The sequence below is a fragment of the Anopheles coluzzii genome, chromosome X (genome assembly GCF_943734685.1).
Source record: "Anopheles coluzzii chromosome X, AcolN3, whole genome shotgun sequence".
Taxonomy (NCBI): Eukaryota; Metazoa; Arthropoda; class Insecta; order Diptera; family Culicidae; genus Anopheles; species Anopheles coluzzii.
Window position 1 is genome coordinate 13,410,306 of NC_064669.1, and position 21,696 is coordinate 13,432,001.

At 43.7% G+C, this 21,696-nt stretch overlaps 2 protein-coding genes across 3 annotated transcripts; one reads left to right on the forward strand and one right to left on the reverse strand.

Annotated features, from left to right (window-relative positions):
• The first annotated feature begins 3,883 nt into the window (after positions 1 to 3,883).
• On the forward strand, positions 3,884 to 5,693 carry LOC120949011 (RING finger protein 141-like). Its single transcript, XM_040365939.2, has 2 exons — positions 3,884 to 4,738; positions 4,822 to 5,693. Exons 1-2 carry the CDS (start codon positions 4,581 to 4,583, stop codon positions 5,648 to 5,650), a joined length of 987 nt encoding a protein of 328 aa, XP_040221873.1. The 5' UTR covers positions 3,884 to 4,580; the 3' UTR covers positions 5,651 to 5,693.
• A 3,715-nt stretch (positions 5,694 to 9,408) lies between these two features.
• Positions 9,409 to 13,065, reverse strand: LOC120948997 (protein SPT2 homolog). 2 transcript variants are annotated; one of them, XM_040365927.2, is made up of 3 exons: positions 12,866 to 13,065; positions 12,290 to 12,422; positions 9,409 to 12,054 (listed from the first exon to the last, which is right to left on the reverse strand). In XM_040365927.2, exons 2-3 carry the CDS (start codon positions 12,356 to 12,358, stop codon positions 10,069 to 10,071), a joined length of 2,055 nt encoding a protein of 684 aa, XP_040221861.2. In that variant the 5' UTR covers positions 12,359 to 12,422; positions 12,866 to 13,065; the 3' UTR covers positions 9,409 to 10,068. The 2 variants fall into 2 exon arrangements, with proteins under 2 accessions (XP_040221861.2, XP_040221852.2); XM_040365918.2 differs by having other exon boundaries at positions 12,573 to 13,064.
• Positions 13,066 to 21,696: the final 8,631 nt, after the last annotated feature.

The window sequence follows — 21,696 nt, forward strand, 5'->3', positions numbered from 1 at the left end:
TTTAACTAGCGGCAGCCATGATGGAAATTGAGTGCCCAAGATGGCTTCAACTTGAGTACCACTGAGTTCCCCCGCGAAATAGCATTTCGGGGGATGTCACCGTAGAGCTGTCAAAAATCACCCATCATTGCGGCTCGGGATCATTTACTGTGCTTCCTGCGTTTTTATAATTGTTTAGAATTTTTTTTATACTTTTCTCTGGATGTTGAATTTGCATTCTCATAAATGTATACGGTCCCATCCCAAGTGCCACAAATCCACTAAACGACCACTAAACGACTTCTAAACGACTCAAGTTCTCTACCTAAACGGAATATAGAAAGACTTCGTTTAGCAGACGGCAAACGACTCATCCCAAATAGCCAGCTCGTACTTTATAGCTGATTTAGGACTGTTTAACAAAAAATCGTTCCTATGTCGTACTTTGTGGCTGATTAAGAGATAGACGGTACTTTACGGAAGTATGGAGCTTTTTAACAGGCACATGGTACTCTTTGGAACTTTGCGGCTGATTAGCACTATGCGTAGGGTTCATGATGGAACTTGAAGGCTTGTTAAGAAAGGGTACTGAACTTGGTGGAACTTTATAGCTTTTTAATGCATGACATCGGTACAAGGTGCCTCTTGTCAAAGTGTCAAAGACGGACGCCGGCAATAATCTCATTGCTGCTGCACAAGTTAGATTCGTTAATTGAAGAATGAATATTGCGTGAAGTGATTGTGGATTATCAGTAAATTGTGTAAAATTTTGTGTAATCATCAATACAAAGGATTTAAAAATATACATATGTGTTTAAACGAAACAAATCTTGTTGTTTATTTCATCGATGACGCTTGCTTGAAAATAAAACACAAAGAAAAATAATCCCTGGCATCGTGGCATAAGGAAGCTGCTTAGGCGCTGTTTGAAAGACCCACATAGAACTTTGATGCTGTTTATCTACTGCAAAAGGCGAATTAGAGCAGCGATCTTTAGCGTGCCAAAATGAGCTGCTTAAACAATTCTGGCTATTTGGGATCCCAAGTGCCACAAATCCACTAAACGACCACTAAACGGCTTCTAAACGACTCAAGTTCTCTACCTAAACGGAATATAGAAAGACTTCGTTTAGCAGACGACAAACGACTCATGCATTCTAAAAATAGCGAAAAAACTGGTGGCGCTCTCTGTTGGTGGGATACCTCAACCAGTTGAGCTTCATCGCTTGGAGGAGAGCTTTCTCATTTCCTCTGTACTGTTGTATGGTTTCGCATTGAAGTTATGCATCGCTAGAACTAGAACGGCGATACGATTGTTTAAATACTAAACTCCAACAGAAACCACCAGCACTGAAGCAAGTGAGATTTGAGTAATGGTCGTGGGTGTTGATACCCGTGTATCTGACCACACGACCATTCATATAGATTTTTGCTCGGAAAGTTAGAAGGTTGTATAGGTCATGATAAGATGAAACTTGCCGAAACACATTGCAAGAAAAGGATAGCAATATAATAATCAATTTTAATACGCCATCTATTGATAAAACCAATGAAGCTGTGGAGCTTTCATTTTTTTTCTATGGATATTCAATTTTCCAGTCGTTTAAGCTTAATCTGTGGCGCTTGGGATGCATTCTAAAAATAGCGAAAAAGATGGTGGCGCTCTCTGTTGGTGGGATACCCCAACCAGTTGAGCTTCATCGCTTGGAGGAGAGCTTTCTCATTTCCTCTGTACTGTTCTATGGTTTCGCATTGAAGTTATGCATCGCTAGAACTAGAACGGCGATACAATTGTTTAAACACCAAACTACAACGGAAACCATCAGCACTGAAGCAAGTGAGATTTGAGTAATGGTCGTTGGTGTTGATACTCACGTATCTGACCACACGACCATTTATATAGATTTTTGCTCAGAAAGTTAGAAGGCTATATAGGTCATAAGATGAAACTTGTCGAAACACATTGCAAGAAAAGGATAGCAATATAATGATGAGTTGTAATACGCCATCTATTGATCAAACCAATGAAGCTGTGGAGCTTTAATTTTTTTTCTATGGATATTCAATTTTCCAGTTGTTTAAGCTTAATCTGTGGCGCTTGGGTGAAAGCCAAGCCCACAAGAGGCCTTGACCGACATCGGTTGTTGAGCCAAAGAAAAAAAAATATAGCCTTCTAACTTTCTGAGCAAAAACCTATATGAATGGTCGTGCGGTCAGATACACGGGTATCAACACCAACGACCATTACTCAAATCTCACTTGCTTCAGTGCTGGTGGTTTCCGTTCGAGTTTAGTATTTAAACAATCGTATCGCCGTTCTAGTTCTAGCGATGCATAACTTCAATGCGAAACCATACAACAGTACAGAAGAAATGAGAAAGCTCTCCTCCAAGCGATGAAGCTCAACTGGTTGGGGTATCCCACCAATAGAGAGCGCCACCATCTTTTTCGCTATTTTTAGAATGCATGAGTCGTTTGCCGTCTGCTAAACGAAGTCTTTCTATATTCCGTTTAGGTAGAGAACTTGAGTCGTTTAGAAGCCGTTTAGTGGTCGTTTAGTGGATTTGTGGCACTTGGGCTGCTAAACGAAGTCTTTTTATATTCTGTTTAGGTTGAAAGCTTGTGTCATTTTGTGCCCGTTTAGTGGTCATGGCGCTTGTATATTGAGCAAACCAATGAAGCTATGGAGCTTTCTTTTTTTTTATGGAAATTTGATTTTACAGTCGTTTAGGGCGGTGGCAACGCTTTTTCGCATGCGATTTTATCGGACGGCCTGTCAAATTTTTATATGGGATTTGACAGATAACGTCGGACGACGAAATCGCACGTCCGACGTTATCAGTCAAATCCCATATAAATCTCGTCCGATAAAATCGCATCCGATCAGCGTTTCCACCGCCTTTAAGCTTAACCCAAGCTCCCGACCACGCTGGTTTTCGCTGGTCTTTTCGGGGATAATTCGTTAACGAATTATCCCCGAAAAGACCAGCGAAATACAGATCATTTTCGGGGATAGTGAACACACGTGAAGGATGAACCCATGCAAAAAAGAGCTAAAAATAGAAATGAACATTCGGATTCATTCCCTTCCCTCATATTCCAATTCATGCTCATGCTTCATCCTTGATGCTACAAACCACATCGCTAATTCTACTTCGAATCACTTTGCCAGTTGCGCCACCATATTATTATTCAAATATGAATATGAATATGAATTCATGATCGTGCTATTTGCTTGTTTTGTTGCATGAAGGGGTACTGATACTAAATGAATTAAAAGAAATAAATAAAACAATAAAAATAACAGATTGACTACTAAGCACGTATTTCTAACAACGAGTAAAGGGGTCTGAAGCTTCTGGAGCTGGATGTTTTATAAATAAAAGAAATTTTTTAACATCAATGAAAACAATAAAAATGGAATTGAACTCATGTCGACCATGGTGCAAACATTACACCATTACCATTTGACCACTACTAGTTCATGAACATGAATCGTTATCTATCAGTTTTAAACCCTTCAAATATAGCACAATGAACAAAGAGATGTGTAAAAGTTCATCGATGCGTGTGAGAGAGTAGAGCTGATGAATAGAAAGAGATGGCATGAGTTTATGTTCATTATCCCCGAAAAATTTCGCTTGGGAATTGTGGCGCTTGGGTTGGCTAGAGAAACCGTGTAAGTTTTATCTATCGCGCTTGAGTTCTGTCTCAGTATAAATTTCGAAATAAAACAAATTAGGTCATTTGTGTACCTTCTTCCAAGAAGTTCGAGCAAATACATTTAACGATTCGCTCTTTTTTTGTCAAAAAAAAAAACCAGTTCGTTCAATCGATGAAGCTGCAAATATTGCGCAAATGTTCGATACACATCCGGGCAAATCTTTGCGCGTGGTGTAGAGGGCACTTCATGCCTGTCAAACGGATTCAAATTCCACTGTAACAACATCCAAAACAAATGCAACATTTTATAACGCAGAATAGTACCACCAGTTTCTAGAAATAAAGGAAAGTAATAATTAACGAGAAGAATTTAAAATTTCTCATACCTCGCGGTACCCGAGAAAGTCCCCCTCTTATCCAGTTCTGTGAAAGTGTGTGATGGAATTCCGCCAAAAGACAACATAAACATTCCATCCTGTTGGGTGACATTTTCCAGCGAAACTGGACCCGTTTTTCCCGTCCTACCCACAGCTGTTCGATAGCAAAAGCGGGATAAAAAAAAGAACAGAAGCAGTTGTTTAGATGACACAAGGGCAGAGCGACAGTGGGCACATTTTCCTGAGACGCCATTCCCGTGCTCAATCCAGTTGTTTTTCTCATTTTTTTTTTCACCCCGCAATCTCCCATCTAAAACACGGAGTGTGTGTGTGTCGGTGAGTCATCACCACCACCCCGCACCGGATACAATCAACCGCCGCCAGTCCAAGCTGCAATCAAACCGAAATGTAATCGCTGTACAACCAGCAACAATTGCGAGCTTTTCGCGTCTGCACGCCGACGATGTGAGTGAGCTTGCCAGTGCGAGCACAACCAAAAGTAGCAAAAACAACCAGTGTGTGTGTGTGTGTGTGTGCCAAGACAAAGAGGGGGGCAAGAAGATGGGCAGCCAGGCGTCCAGCATTTCGCAGCGCATTTTGCCGGCCGATGCGGTCGACTCGCTGCAGTTCGAGATCAAAAAGCAGGTCCACATCTTCTCCGAGATCAACAACCTCGGGTACGAAGACTTCCAGAAGTGTCTGGCCGATCTGAACCGACTGTAGGTATTCCCCTTGCCCGTCTCTCTCTTCGCCTCGATGACTCATCGTTCGGCTCAATCTGCTTCTTCCCTCCCTTCCCCAGCTCCCGGAAGTGTCTCGACCCGAACGGGAAGCAGCTGGTCTTTGCGGTGAAGAAGGGCACGGACAACTCCATCCTCTGGAAGCGGACGGTGCGCATCGCCTGCGTCAAGATCGACCCGGAGACGCGCAAGATTGACTGCTTCAAGCTGCTGACGCTGCAGCAGTTCCTGCAGGTGTTCCGCACCTTCCAGACGAACCTGCACGCGATGGTGACGGTCGAGAGCCAGCGGATACACAGTCCGGGCGCGAGCCCGTCCCGGTCGAGCACCGGCAGCTCCGCCACCGGGCCGCCGGACACGCCGCCGTCGGCCAAGGTGGACGGGGCCGGCCCGTCCGCTGCTGCTGCTGGCGCCGCCCGGCCACCGCCGGAGAGTCCTGCTCGCACCGCCACGCCCACCACCGTCCCGCTGTCCAGCTCGGCCTCGACCTGCTCGTCGTCGGGCGGCGGCACGTTCGTCTTTCCCGACTGCACCACCGCCTCGATCCTGATGGCGCAGGTCGATGCGATCGCGGCCGGCCCAGCGGACGCGACCGACCACGCCGACGAGTGCTGCATCTGTCTCGAGCGCCGGCCGGAGGTGTCGCTGCCGTGCGCCCACAGCTACTGCATGCCGTGCATCGAGCAGTGGAACATCCACCAGAAGACGTGCCCGATCTGCGACGAGGCGCTCGCCAGCACGGACGACACCTGGGTCCTGTCCGAGATGCCGGAAGCGAACGAGGTGAGCGAGGAGATCTGCGCCACGCTGCTGAAGCTGTCGAACGAGCCGGTCGCGGACGACGACGACGACGGCGACCGGAACTGGCTGCGCCGGATGCTGGACTTGTGATTTGGCCTTTGGGAGGGGAGGAGAAGGGATAGGGTAGGGTTGGGGGGGGGGGGGGGGGAGGAGAGAGGGGAGAGTGTTTGTTGGCCACTGTACTTTTACTTCTTTTTTTTTCAACTCTAAAATCAAATGTTTTATTTGCTCACTATTAAGCGCTGCTGAGGGATTTTCGAATCTAGAGCAAAGTGATCGGTAATGTGCTTGCTCAATGAATTACGTCAAGCCCTTCCCATTTAATATTTTCGTTTCTTCCTCTAGACTGTCCCATATACTATCGATTTTCTAAAAGGCCTTAAATCACGCCTCCTTCAACATCTTGTTAACCAGTTTTGCAAAGCCATCCTAATGTTATAACACTATTAATCGCTTTTCCCTCTATTTACGGCTCTTTAAAGCCGACAACAATCGATGTATGTTAGAGTTAGGTTAATATTTTCTTGACTTTTTTTTTTCTTTTACAATTAACAGCAAATATCCCATTACGGCGAGTTACTCGTAGGGCGCAATAATCAAAATCGTATGAGAACCTTTTCGCATCGAAAACATGTTCGGTCCCTTTTTAGATATTATTATGCTTCACGATGCCAAAATTCAATCAATTGGGATGCATTAAAAATTGCACCAACGCCGCCACGTTTGAAATTGTGATGAAAATTATGTTTTTATTTCTTATACAGTGGCGACCACCTAAAGTCGGGCACCGCTTATTTTCGTGGTCATTTTGCTGCTGAAATGATTGAAATGAAATGACCAGTCTTCCAGTGGACCGCATACCAAATTTCATACCTTTGCTATCAGTTATCAGCATACCAAGTTCTTAAATCATTTGCTACCAATTATTACAGGGGTTTCCAGGGGTTCTCATAGTTGTGGGACACTTCCTTGACTTTATCTTATAGGAAGTGAACTTCATAACGTTGGAAATTGAACTCTATGGCACGCGTTTTGTTCAGGCGCCTTCGATATTCCTATTGGTTTTGTCCAACAAGGATGCTATAGAGTCCAATTCCCAAACAACATTAAGTTCATTTCACGTAAGAAGGAGTTCCACAGCTATGAGAACTCCTGGAAAATTCATCGACTATGTTGAGTGGTCATCGGCGTATTAAATAACCTAGGCCATCTAGAGAACTGTCAGTCTAGAGAACTTTCCAGGGTGTCGCAAAGTTAGATGATAGGTGAAAATAAGCGGTGTCCGACTTTAGGTGACCGCCACTGTAATTCAAATGAACGTTTGGCAAGATACCTTACAAGTGCTATGAGTACCAAAATTTACTTTAATAATTGCGGGCCCGATCGTGCGATGCGAGAAAAGGAAGATACTGTTGAATGCGGCATCTCCAGATGAAAAATCGGAAGTGCCAAACAAAGAAGTGGAAATACAAGAAGCTATCCATAAAAGGTGTTATTCCCCGCTTAGATGAAGGAGCTTATCATAAACTACCTGCAAACGCTTATTGTCGTTTGCATGAATTTTAGACGTATCGGCAATCCACGTTGCTCGCTTTGACAATGAACGGAGGCTTCGTTGCAATTCTGCTTCTATACAGGGTTCGCGGTTTCTTTCTCTCGAATATTTGTGAATATTTGCTTAAATCAGCGATGTCAAACTTTTTTGACCCCGCGGGCCAAAATGCCGCCGAAAATAGTAGCACGGGCCGCAGCCTAGTTTTTGTATTACATTATATGATACAAACATCAGATCGTTGGCAGTTCTTTTCATTCCATTTTGGGATAACTGTTACGTTACAATAGTTTAAACTTTGTTGTTAAATAAGGTACGAAAAAATAAATTTTGTAGCAGATTATTTTCAATTGGCCAAAGGCCTCTGATATTTTCATAATTTGCATAGTTTTGTGGCAACTAACAAGATTTTATGCGCAAAAATAATGCCAACAACCTGGGCATGACTAATTACGTTGGTTTATCCAATACAGGTGTAGTAAATTTTATGTTGAAATTGGTGTCATTTTGATTATCAATATTTTTGAGCCGAGATCGATTGATGCTGTGCAAAGTCCATGAATTACTACAGGTTGGTTTGTCTAGTCCAGTCTAGACGTAGACAAATCTTCATTTGACAGTTGGAGAGTGCAATGTGTCATTCAAGTCTTTAGTAACCATTACTCTTCTCCTGCTAATCTCCATAGCAATCCCTATTTGCTATGGCCACCAAAATCAGAACCAATTCACCAGTAGTATGTCTAATCATATTGGTCTTGGTAGGCTGCCTCATGAAAAGCTTGCGATCGTTTGTAACATCTCTTCATATTTCGGGTGTGCGGAGTTTACTGACTTGTACTGTAGAGGCAGAAATGCTACTACAAATAAATGTTGGCTCAAGCCTTCGCAGGCCACACCGAAAGACCTCGGAGGCCATCAGTTTGACATCTTTGGTTTAAATATTTTTCATCATTTCAGTCCGACAGCTTTCCGGAAAATCTTCTGGCATTATTCTTTAATATGTCAAAATGTCTTTGATTATGTTGACCGGGCATTGTTCTTGCTAGTTCACATAGGAAAGCTCTGGTTACCTCCGGAAGACGAATTCTGAAGAGTTGCAGGTTACCGATCCACTGTAAAGGGAGTTCCGTTTTGTAAAAGGGTTGATCAAATACCTTTTTAAATTTATTTAGAAAATTAAATTATTATAACCATCAGTAATTTCCAGTTTTTAACATTACGTGAGGACGAATTACCCTTTGCGGATAGCATGTTTGTCGCCGGAAGTTGCTAAAACCCTTTTAGTTTTCAATGGAATGCATTTTTTGTATCCCTTTCAATCGTTCTGAACTTCCGACGACTTCCGAACTAACACTTCCGACGACCTAATTTGGACCGCAGAGCACTCTTTTAGCAAACTGCTTACAGTTGCCCGATAAGCATAAGCATCCGTCGGCACTTGGGCACGCGTGCAGCTTTTGAAAAGCCGGAAAAGCACGGCCCTCCCACAGCTTTATTACTGTACATTCTAGCGCTGGGGAAAAAGGATTTTTTCGTCAGAATCCATTCCGGCTAGCTCCGAAGTTTTCTGGAATCGATTTCGGATAGTAGGTATCAGCTCTAGAATCAGAATTAGTTTCAGAATCGGAATCGGGTCCGGCATCGAAAACGGCTCTGGAATCGGAATTGGCTCCCAAATTGGTTCCGGAATCGGGATCGGCTCCATAATCGGAATCGTCTCCGGAATAGGCTCTGCTCTGCTCTGCTGCTCTGGAGTCGGTTCAGGAATCGAAGTCGCCCCCAAAATTGAAATTGGCTCCGAAATCAAAATCGGTTCCAGAATCAGAGTCGGCTCTGGGATGAGAATCGGAATTGGCTCCGAAATCGGAATCGACTGCGGAATAGGAATCAGCTCTGGAATCGGTCCAGGAATCGAAGCCGTTTGGGTTCAATGATGCTAGATATTGATAGCCGCAAAGAATCCAAATTTACTTGTAAACGATCCATTCTCATAGAGATTCTCGGATTGATTTCGCTTCTGAAACTTCATATTTCAAGAACTGATGCTCATTCCGGAGCTAATTCAACTTCTGGTGTCAATTCCGATTCTGATTTTGATTCCGGAACCGTTTCTGATTCCGAAGCCAATTCCGGAGTTGACACCGAAGCTGATTCTGGAATCGATTCCGAAGCCAACTCCGGAATCGGAATCGGGTAGGTGTGATTCAGAGCTCCCACCACTAGTATATTCACGAAACGTACCACGATTTAAATGAAGAATGTAACGCGAGAGGGATAAAGGAACAGGAAAACCCGATTTGTGACAAAAATCCATATATTTCTTCAGTTTTAAGCTATCAGACTCTTTCTTTTTTCTAACGGCATTCTGTGTGCTTTCTCCGTGCTTTCCACTCTTTTGCAATGAACAGCCTACTTTACTGGCATGTGTGTGTGTGTTGAGAGGATGTCAATATAAAAAAAAGCCCTAATTCAAATTTTGTTAACAGCTGCGCGCGCAACACGTGCTATTGCTTTCTACTTTCGCAACGGAACGCACATGGGCGAAATAAAACAAACAAACAAAAAAACGATGCAAATGTTGGTGTTGCACCAGAGTTCATCATCTAAATTATGGGATAATGAAGCAAGCGAAAGAGAGAGAGAGAGGGAAAAAGAGAGGGATGGGGAAGAGAGTTTGGGGTGAAGTTAAAAATCCCCCAAACAATACATGTTATCCTTAACTGTCAAATAAAAACAAATATAAATCTACATGAACGCTTTAATTTAAATAAAACGAATCGTTAGAAAACCGCCTCCGCCGCCGCCATACCCAGCGGGTGGTTTTTGAGAGAATTGAGGAGATTGGCCCCGTTTACGCTTTCCTCTTTCTGCCCGACCACCTTCCTTGTTTGTCCTGGCCCGCGTTTGATTAAATAAGTGCAAATGGAAGCGAACAGAGAAACAGAACCACTGTCCACTATTTCCGCTTCGGCGGCCCGCCCTTCTTCTTCACCGTCTTGCGGCGCTTCTCCTCCTCCTCCATGCGCATGTCCTCCAGGTCCTCCATCAGGCCGATCTTCTTGCTGATGTACTCCTCCCGCATCTGCTGCGCGTACGACGACTCCATGTTGTCGTCCTCGTCGTCGTACGCCTCGTGCCGGTACCGGGACTTGTCGTAGCCGAAGATCTCCTTGATCGCGGACGAGTAGTCCTCCTCGCAGTCGCCATCGTCGATGAAGTCGTCCATCTCGCTGTCGTACTCGCTGTCGCTGTCGATGATGCGCCGCTTCTTGCCGGGGCCACCGCCCGCACCCGGGTGCGGCCGGCCACCCACCATCGAGGGCGGACCGGCGCCGGGCCGCTTCACCACCGGCGGGCCCCGTCGCACGTCGGGCGGCGGGAACTGGCGCGTTTTGGCGACCGGTTCCGGCGGACGCTTCGCCGGCTGCTGCTGCTGCGCTGCCGGACGCGCCGCTGCGCTGCTGGCACTACTGGTGGCTGCCGATGGCTGCCGGGGGGTGGCGGAGGCGCTCGATTTCGAGCCCGCCGACGAGGACTGCGGCCTGGCGGACGCTGTGATGGTGGTCGGTTTGCTTTTGACCGCCGTGGAAGACATGGAAGAAGGTTTGCTGTGCGCCGCGGACGACTTCCCGTTCACTGCCGGGGCCGGTGCGGAAGCTTTGGGCGTGGGTGCCGCACCGGCCGTGGAAGGAGCGCCCGGTTTGCTGGTGCGTGCGGCGGGGGCGGCAGGTGTGGCCGGGCTGGCTCGTGGCACACCGGAGGAGGCCACCTTACCATTGGTCAACCCGCTGGCGCTGCTGGTAGTCTTTGTGCTGCTGGAAAGTTTCGCCTTCGGCTCGCCCGTCGCTGCGGGCGGAGGACCGGCCAAACCCTTCTCGCCCGGTTTGGTCGGCTCGCCCGCTTCGTTGCGCTTTGGAATTTTAAAGCCCGGGGCACGGGCGGGGGGTGCAGCCGCTACCGACGGCGACGGCTTTGCCGCCGCCGGTCCACCCCTTCCTCCACCCTTCCCGACCGGCAGCGGTGGAATGTTCGGCAGCTTGCCGGCCGCCCGCAGCTCGTCCAGCCGGGCCAGCTTCGCCTGCTTCTCCTTGTCGGACAGGTTCGGGTCCTGCTTCACCTTGTCCCGCAGCCGCTTCATCGCCAGGAAGGCCTGCTGCTCCTCGTACTCCTGCTTCTCCTTGCTGGTCATCGGCCGCTCCGGTTCGCGCTTGCGGCCCTCGGCCGGCACCTCGATCTTGACCGCCTCGTGCTGCTTCGCCTCGGCCAGCTTCAGCAGCGTGGTGAAGTCGGGCGGCGGCGGCACATTCGCCCTGCGCACCGGCCGGGGCTTCTCCTCCGCCGGCTTCGCGGCCACCGGCTCCTCCCGCCGCCCGCCCACCGATACAGACGACACCGTCCGCGCCTCCCCCACACCGCTCCGCGTGTCTTCCACCTCCGTCCGGGCAGTGCGGGGCTTGCGGGTGCGCGGTGCGCTCTGCTCCTCCTGCTCCTTCATGATCGCGTCCTTGACGCGGGCCCGGGCCCGCGCCAGCTCCTCGCTCGACATGCTACGCTTCTTCGCCTCGGTAAACAGCGACTCGTCCGGTGCGTTCTTGTACTTGTCCACCAGCTTGTTGAAGAACTGGCTCGCGACCGCCGACGTGTAGCCGTAGTCGTCCTCGAGGCTCTCCGTGCCGAGCGCACACTCCGCCGCGTCGGCCGCGTCCTCTAGCACCGACTTGTTCGCCGACTTGATCACCTTCAGCATCTTTTCGATCTTTTTCTTCCCCTTGCCGCCCCGGCGCGCCATCAGCTCCTGGGCCTTCTGGTGCTTTTCCAGCGCCTTCTGCCGCTCCTCCTCCTCGCGCTTCGCCAGAAAGCGCTTTATGTTTTCCGACAGGTCCTTCTTCTCTTTGGTGACCTTCTTCGGCGGCGAATACTTGGCACTGTACCCTGTGCGGTTCTGTTCAGTGGGGGGGGGGAAGGGTTGGTAGTGGGAAGAGTGGTTCGTTTGTTGTTCGCACCGGCGGCATGAAACGGAAACCAAAGCAAAGAAGAGAAGCGTGTTAAGCGTTTTGTGTGATGCGATTGTTCTAGAAACTTTCCAAACTCCCCCTCCGCCCAGGAAATCATATGCCGTGGTCCTCCCTTCGCTTTGCTGGCCCACCGCACATTCCCGCGATATTGTTTTTACTTACCGTTTTGGTGCCATTCTGTTGCTCGAGCGCGTTTTGCTTGGCCACATTAATCAGTTCGCGAAAATCCATCGTGCGCACAAACACACACAACTAGCAGCGGGTCAGTCTTGCGCTCAGATAGAGATCATCCACCCTGTGACGGAAAGAAAGTGGCCGGTTAAAACACACCTCAAGCAGCAACAACAACAAAAGTTACAACGATGCATGGGCAATCCCGTCTCCAGGACGCCAAGCAGCCGGCACCATACGGCGGCCACATGTTTTCGATCCCGCATCGACTTACATCCGCGCAGCTCTGCACTTTCGGAGGTGGAGGAGGAGGGATGGTTGAGGGTGGGGTCGGTAGGTAGTGGTAACAATCTGTTGCCACTGTTCCTCCTCCCACCGTGTGTGTTGAGGGTTGAGACGGTTGATCGTTTTTTTTCTGTTGAGAGGTTTGTTGGAAAAATGTTCCGTGGCCACTTTGATTGCGGAGCACCGTCCCTCCACGCGAGGGCAAGACGACCAGGTGGGAAGGTTAATTTTCCTGCACCGACGGTTAGCTGGTGTCGCGAGTATGGAATTGCATTTATTTACCTTCCCTTCAAGCACTGTGCTGTGTGTTGCTGTTCCGTAGCAGAGGGTTCCCGAGCGGTTGGATTGCTTCGCTTGACATACCCAACAACTGTCAAATTGAGGATAGGGAAATGTCAACGTGCGTGATTTTGAAACAACTAGGCAGAGTGGCCAGATTATTTTTGCGGTTTTCGGTAGGCGTAACAAAATTTTATCGGTAGGTTTCGATAGGAGTTTAAGATTTTTCGGTAGTTTTCGGTAGGCTTTTAAGTGTTTGGCGGGGGGGGGGGTGGGTAGGTGTTGGAGATGGAAGCTAATTTGTCCCATGAAGAGTAGCCGGAGATAATAACATCTTTCATTTATTAAAAGGAGATAGTTTAGATTTGGTTCATAGCGGTCCCATGAGGCCTTTCTGAAGTGTCGATCTGAAAATTGTACAGTGGAGCGCCGTTTATCCGGGTACCTTTTATCCGGCTTTCCGTTTATCCGTGCTGTTGAGAAATGACAGTTCAATACATAGGTGACATTGCGTTATGAGGAGGATATTTAAAAAAGCGGTTATAAGAGCACATTATCATAACAAAAAACACTATAATTCATGGCAAATAACAAATATTATCATGGAAAAAACATGAAGTTAATAAAAACTGGGTTATTTTTATAAAAAAATAGGAATTTTTAAAGAACTAATCAGAAATTGGTGATTAAATATATCATTTGACTCATTATCCGTGTTATTCGTTTATCCGGTCGAGGTCAAGTCCCGAGAAGCCCGGATAAACGGCGCTCCACTGTACTAGGAATTTAACCCAACAAATGATTGGGACGCTCTAGCAACAATCGAACGCGACATCGAACATGAAAAATATATGGGATGTTCGATGTGATACATTATCTGTCAAATTGCATATACAATTTTATCAGTGCGTTCGACTTCATGAAGTGCAGACACGGGCCTTAGGCCCGTGTCTGTGCTCCATTGTATGCGATTTTATCGGACGTGCTGTCAAACGCTTCCCAAGCGAAATTTTTCGGGGATAATGAACATAAACTCATGCCATCTCTTTCTATTCATCAGCTCTACTCTCTCACACGCATCGATGAACTTTTACACATCTCTTTGTTCATTGTGCTATATTTGAAGGGTTTAAAACTGATAGATAACGAATCATGTTCATGAACTAGTAGTGGTCAAATGGTAATGGTGTAATGTTTGCACCATGGTCGACATGAGTTCAATTCCATTTTTATTGTTTTCATTGATGATTTAAAGTTTTGATTTCTTTTTAAAACATGCAGCTCCAGTAGCTTCAGACCCCTTTACTCATTGTTAGAAATGCGTGTTTAATAGTCAATCTATTATTTTTATTGTTTTATTTATTTCTTTTAGTTCATTTAGTATCAGTACCCCTTCATACAACAAAACAAGCAAATAGCACGATCATGAATAATAAGATGGTCTCACTGGCAAAGTGATTCGAAGTAGAATTAGCGATGTGGTTGGTAGCATCAAGGATGAAGCATGAGCATGAATTGGAATATGAGAGAAGGGAGTGAATCCAAATGTTCATTTCTATTTTTAGCTCTTTTTTGCATGGGTTCATCCTTCACGTGTGTTCACTATCCCCGAAAATGATCCGTATTTCGCTGGTCTTTTCGGGGATAATTCGTTAACGAATTATCCCCGAAAAGACCAGCGAAAACCAGCGTGGTCGGGAGCTTCCCAAGTGCCACAAATCCACTAAACGACCACTAAACGGCTTCTAAACGACTCAAGTTCTCTACCTAAACGGAATATAGAAAGACTTCGTTTAGCAGACGGCAAACGACTCATGCATTCTAAAAATAGCAAAAAAGCTGGTGGCGCTCTCTGTTGATGGGATACCCCAACCAGTTGAGCTTCATCGCTTGGAGGAGAGCTTTCTCATTTCCTCTGTACTGTTGTATGGTTTCGCATTGAAGTTATGCATCGCTAGAACTAGAACGGCGATACGATTGTTTAAATACTAAACTCCAATGGAAACCATCAGCACTGTAGCAAGTGAGATTTGAGTAATGGTCGTTGGTGTTGATACCCGTGTATCTGACCACACGACCAATCTTATAGATTTTTGCTCGCAAAGTTAGAAGGCTATATAGGTCATGATTAGATGAAGCATGTCGAAACACATTGCAAGAAAAGGATAGCAATATAATAACCAGTTTTAATACGCCATCTATTGTTCAAACCAATGAAGCTATGGAGCTTTCATTTTATTTCTATGGATATTCAATTTTCCAGTCGTTTAAGCTTAATCTGTGGCGCTTGGGTTGGGTCAGTGATTCACTTGAGATCGAATGAATGAAGGAAAGAGAGAACGAGAACGACATGTGCTACGCCGCTTATCGCAATGAAACAAAAGAGTGATAACAGGCGTACGAGAAATTGTCGCTTTCATCGCTCTCGTGCTATGCGCTACGTTCTCGTGGAACCTATCATCAGTATTGCCCTAGAACCTATTATGAACCCATACTGGTCTTGGGACCTATCATTATTCCTTCCAGTCCAGGAACAAATTATGAATCAACGCCTGCCCTAAATCCTATCCTGAACTCATATTAGCTCAGATGAACAGATCATTAATCCATACCGGTCTTAAAGCCAATCGTGAACCCAAACCGGTCCTAGAACCTATCATCAACCCAAACTTGCCCTGGAACCTATCATGAACCCATACCTGCCCTGAAACCTATCATGAATCCATACCTGCCCTGGAACCTATCATGAACTCATACCGGTCGTGGAACCTATCATGAACCCATACCTGCCCTAGAACCTATCATGAACCAATACTGGTCCTGGAACCTTTCATCAACCCATATCGGTCCTGGAACTGAAACTGAACCCATTCATGCCCTGGAACCTATCATTAACCCATACTGGTCCTGGAACCTATCATCAACCCATACTGGTTCTGGATTCGATGATGAACCCATACCGGTCCGAGAACTTATCATGAATCCATGTAGCATATCTGCTATACAGAACTTATTATAATACACACTATCAGCTATAGACACATTGTAACGCACTTCGGAAAGCCAAATCACACTATTGCAACACATTCATTATATTACATCAGCAAATCAATCCAAACCATAGCAACATACCTAGACCATACCATCCATAGAAAAAACCATAGAGACATTTATCGAAAACAACCGAAACGCGCAACATAAGCAATTCAAGCGTTACTGCAGCAAAGTGGACAAACAGAGAACGCATAGCAACTTATTGCTAAAAGCGCAGTGTAGGCAATGATCGACGAACGCACTCGTTATTTGGCTAGAACAGTTGAAACTTTCCAGAACCTTTGTAAAAACACTAAAAGCGCAGCATAAGCACAAATTGACAGAGACCTCACTCCGATAGAATGAATAAATTGCACCTCATATCAATAACCTTTAATTAGGACAAAAACACATTCCAAAACCAATATTTCGAAATCCATTGAGTATAAATAAAACCAATTCCGACCGTGGCAAGTCAGATTCGTTCGGACTGCCAAGATAGGACGTTACACTTCCTAAAAACTTCGTGTACCAACTTATTTCAAGAGTTTAGTTATGTCCCCCTACCCAAGGTAAGGCTTCTAAACTCCAACATTTCCAGTAAGGGAAACTCCTTCCGAGTTTCCATGATCGCCTGGACGATCAAATCAGTCCGCTTCGAATAGTTCGTTCCACCTCAGCTCATGTCAGTAAAGACTGACTCCCCGCAAAAAAGGTGCACGACGGCCCCGCGTACGTTCGATCACATTACATGGCGACCGTGACCTTAATCTGCAATCGACAGGCAGAAGTATAAGCAAATTATTTTCAAGTAAAATGTGATAAGTACAACGGTAACGTAAAACGTAAGTGTCGTGTGACGAACCAAAAGTATTGTGACCATAACCGGCATTCGACGGAACGTGAGAAAAAAGTGTCAAATGTGCATTTTTTTAACGAAACATTCAACAACGCTGCTGGCACAAGTGACCCATATGTTATAAATAATAACGGTGAAAGAACAGCCAGAAGCAAGTGCAGTGCAGAATAAAAAAAAAAAAAAAAAAAAAAAAAAAAAAAAAAAAAAAAAAAAAAACATTTAGTGCAGTGTAGTGCAAAAGGAATGTCAAATTGATGAACATCACAGTGTTGTGAGAACCTACCCCAATGTGTAAAAACGTAACGCTTATGCGATCGATTTACCAAGTAGAGTAACCTTAAAATGGGTAACGACGCATCAAACTCTAAGGCTAATGTTAATGGTGATAATGATCTTACCATTATTCAAACACAAAATGTTCACTAAGAGCAGCATGAAACCCATGAGTTAAAACTGAACATTGTGCTGATACTTCTTGCTATCATACTCATGCAAAAAGTAATTAAAACCATTTTCAAAATATTGAAAACTCTAGCAAAACGTGATGCAATCAATAACATACAACTGCCTATATAATGTAACTCATTTTGGTAATCTATACGATTCGTGGAGCAATTGATATGGGACAATAAAGTGCATAGCGAAACTACGGTTCACAAGCAGCGATTGAATGGAACTACCTTTCCCAACGTGCAAGACGAAAATACAAGACGAGCCCACTGCCCAATCTGGATTGGCAGGCAAGAATAGACAAGTGTCCCGACAAGACATCGAGCGACGATTGATCGACGACGTCATCGTAGAACTTCACATCAAACATCGAGTATGCACCAAATACCGATTAAACACCCAGCACCGGTATAGATTCAGCGTAGCATCATCATCAGTAGCAACAAAATGCACGCAGCATATCCCATTAAGGTATTGTAACTTTAGAACATAATCAAATAAGTTTTCAAGCTAGGAAATGAGTTCTATAAAAAGATTATATGAAAACAATACAAAACAGGAATGATTACTATAAGCGATAGAATTGAAATTTTGAAACATATCTTTAAAAAAATACAGGACTCCAATCAAAGGACTTGTACGAAAACACAACTCAGAATACAAGCCGAGGAAACATTTAAAGAGATTCAAAAAGAGATAGAAAAAAATAAATTCAAATACACCTTTAACAAACTATTAGAATTTAGTATAATTTCTAACGTACTAATTCATAATATCATTGCTATGAGCACATCAAAAACCAACGACGACTCACATAACAAGACATCTGATTGCTCAACAAATAGCTTAGAGGACAAAAATACCAACTTAACATTATTGACAACCAATAAGTTATCGTTCAAACTCTTAGCACAGACCATATCAGCCTTTCTACAACTCCATAAAAAATCTAAAATGGCTTTCGATCTTAATAGCGTAGGGTTCTCCGTACTCACGGGCATGCAAACGTTTGAGGGTAAAGCATCCGAATTGACTAAATTCATCGATACAGTCAATACAGTAAAAAGTATGATCAGTTCATCAAATTCTCTTATAGCAATCAACCTCCTACTCACAAAACTAGGAAAAGAACCTAGGGAATTGTTTAAAGAACTGCCTAAATCCTTCGATGAGATAATTGTTACCATCAAAGGAAGGTATACGAATACCATCTCAGTCGCCAAAATTTACAAACAATAATGTGACAGAAGAAAAGGTAAATTTGAAAATTGTAACACTTTTGCAAATAGCCTCAACGAATTGGCTGTTCACTGGAAACAGCATATATTCAGGAAAACATGACACCCGACATAGCAAAGACACTAACACAGCAAAACGTCATAATAAAACTAAAAGAAGCAGGTATCAGTAGAGACAGCCAACTAATTTTAGACATAAAAGAGTTTTCAAGTATCACCGACATGCTGGATACAGTGAAAAGTTATGAAAGAAAAAACCCGCCACATGAACAGAATAGTCGCACCACAAACTTTACACCGAACGCAAATCGTTCGACACAAGCGAAACCCCGATATGGCCCCCAGACCAACGGGACAAACAGAAACGCAAATGCATTCAAAGCGGCACACAGCAGGGTTATGCATACACAAATTCAAACCAATACACCCGACAAGAAAGAAGAAGAGGAAGGGGATCGTTTTTTAGACGACGACCAAAACCAATACCCACAGTAGTTTTGATGACAGGGATAAAAACAAACAACTTCATAAAGGTTAAATTGAACATAGCTAACGGGAAAAACACAACATTGGTCATTGACTCCGGAGCTGAGGTATCACTTTATAAAGCCTCAAGTTTAAAGAAACAAATCCAGTTAAAGAAAAACAAGGAACTCACACTCATAGGTATCACAACAGATACAATGAAAACAAAGGGATACACTCAAGCAACCATTCATTTTGGTGACAAAAATGTCGAGCATACATTTTTTATTATAAAAGACCTACCAACTCAAGCAGACGGAGTATTAGGAATGGACTTTATCAGTAAATTCCAATGCGACATCCTTTTTTCGACGTGGATGTTACAGTTCCGTAACGGAAATGATATCATTGAACACCCCGTTGATGACAGCATCAATGGAATTATTGAAATACCACCAAGAAGTGAGGTAATTCGCAAACTCACTTTAAAACCTATAACAGAAGATCCAATAATTTTTTCTAAAGAAATAAAACCAGGAGTGTTTTTCGGTAACACAATAATTAGCAAAACTGATCCAAACATCAAGCTTATCAACACAACTGAGTCAACAGCCTTTATTAATACAGGCACAATCAGACCACAAATAGAACCTTTAAAAAAGTTATGAAATTTTCTTGGCAAATAATCATAATACCCCAGAAAGAACTAGAATAATTCAAGATAAAGTTCATATAGAACAAGTACCGGAAATAGCAAAAAGAAATTTAACAAACCTTATTGCTGAATTTTCAACATTCCATCATACATACCTAATTACAAACAAATCCATTCCCAAGCAGATGAAATTAATCAACAGGTCGACAAAATGCTGAAAAATGATATAATTGAACATTCAGTTTCAGCTTATAATTCGCCCATTCTCTTAGTCCCGAAGAAATCGATTGACGGAAGTAAAAAGTGGCGATTAGTAGTTGAATTCAGACAACTAAATAAAAAAATCCTGCCGGATAAATTTCCTCTCCTTAGAATAGATACAATATTGGACCAGTTAGGAAGAACAAAATATTTTAGCACACTTGACTTAATGTCAGGGTTCCACCAAATTGAGCTAGAACCAGCATCAAGAAGATTCACTGCATTTTCCACACCAACAGGTCATTATCAATTTAAGAGAATGCCTTTTGGTTTAAATATAAGCCCAAATAGTTTTCAACGTATGATGGCAATAGCTATGGCAGGATTATCACCTGAGCTAGCATTTGTTTACATCGACGATATAATCGTTACAGGGTGCAGCGCACAACACCATATAAGTAAGATAAGTAAGGTTTTTAACAAATTAAGAAAATGCAATCTTAAGTTAAATCCAGAAAAATGCTGCTTCTTTAAAACAGAAGTAACCTATCTAGGTCACAAAATAACAGACAAAGGTATATACCCGGATGACTCAAAATACGAAATAATAGAAAAATTTCTTGTACCCAAAAATGCAAATGATGCCAGACGCTTCGTAGCATTTTGTAATTATTACAGAAAATTTGTACAAAACTTTGCAAAAATAGCTAAACCTATTAATAACCTTATTAAAAAGGTTATTAACGTAAAATTTGATTGGACCAAAGAATGTCAGGAAGCTTTTGAAAAACTTAAACAAAGTTTACTCTCATCAACAATACTACAATATCCCGATTTTACAAAACAGTTCATTATAACAACTGATGCATCGGATACAGCATGTGGCGCTGTATTGTCTCAAATAACTGACGGAAACGATTTACCAGTGGCATTTGCCAGCAAAAGTTTCACGCCAGGGGAGAAAAACAAACCAATAATAGAAAAAGAACTGACAGCGATCCATTGGGCAATCAATTACTTTAAATCATATATATATATGGTCGAAAATTCATTGTAAAAACAGACCACAGACCATCAGCATACCTATTTGGGATGAAAAATCCAACATCTAAGTTAACTTGTATGAGATTAGAACTAGAAGAATTTGACTTTGACGTACAGTTCTTAGCAGGGAAAGCAAACGTAGCAGCGGACGCGTTGTCTAGAGTAGTTATTACCTCAGATGAACTTAAGGCTCAAATACCAACAAACATAATGTTAGCAACAACTAACAATATACAAAATCTTAAATCAACAATCCTCATGGTTAATACCAGAGCAATGGTTAAACAAAAAGAGGCTAAAAAAGTAACACCTCATAAACCCATCGATACCAGGTCTGATCAACCAACGATGTGGACAACGGATACACCATCCAAAACAAGGAAGCTTCTAAAAATTAGAACAAGCATTTCCGACAACAATATAACATTTGAAGTGTGCAACAGCACTTACAAGAAAGTCCTAGGGAAAGTTAACGCGAAAGCAGAAAAAAATGGAAGTCAAGCTTTAGAGCTTGCTCTTCTCAACATTTGCAAAATCGCCAATAACTACAAAAACAAAAAGCTAGCCTGGTCTCTATACGACCAAATATTTACACAGTACTCTCATCAAACCCTTAAAGAAATCGCCAACAGAGTGATTGACAAGTATGAATTCATACTGTTTACACCACCTAGGTGGGTAGAAACAGAACATGATCGGCTAAGAATAATCCATGATTATCACATGACCCCTTCGGGAGGACACGTAGGACAATTCAGATTTTACAGGAAAATAAGAGATACTTACACGTGGAAAAACATGCGCAATGATATCAAAAATTTTATCAATAAGTGTGAAGCATGCTTAGTTAATAAGGTAAACAGACACACTAAAGAACAGACAGTAATTA

Coding starts and splice junctions, on each gene's coding strand:
- LOC120948997 (XM_040365927.2), bottom strand. CDS start 12,358: ATGGATTTTCGCGAACTGATTAATGTGGCCAAGCAAAACGCGCTCGAG. Junction 12,055..12,289: donor AACAGAATGGCACCAAAACG/GTAAGTAAAAAC, acceptor CCCACTGAACAG/AACCGCACAGGGTACAGTGC.
- LOC120949011 (XM_040365939.2), top strand. CDS start 4,581: ATGGGCAGCCAGGCGTCCAGCATTTCGCAGCGCATTTTGCCGGCCGAT. Junction 4,739..4,821: donor CTGGCCGATCTGAACCGACT/GTAGGTATTCCC, acceptor TCCCTTCCCCAG/CTCCCGGAAGTGTCTCGACC.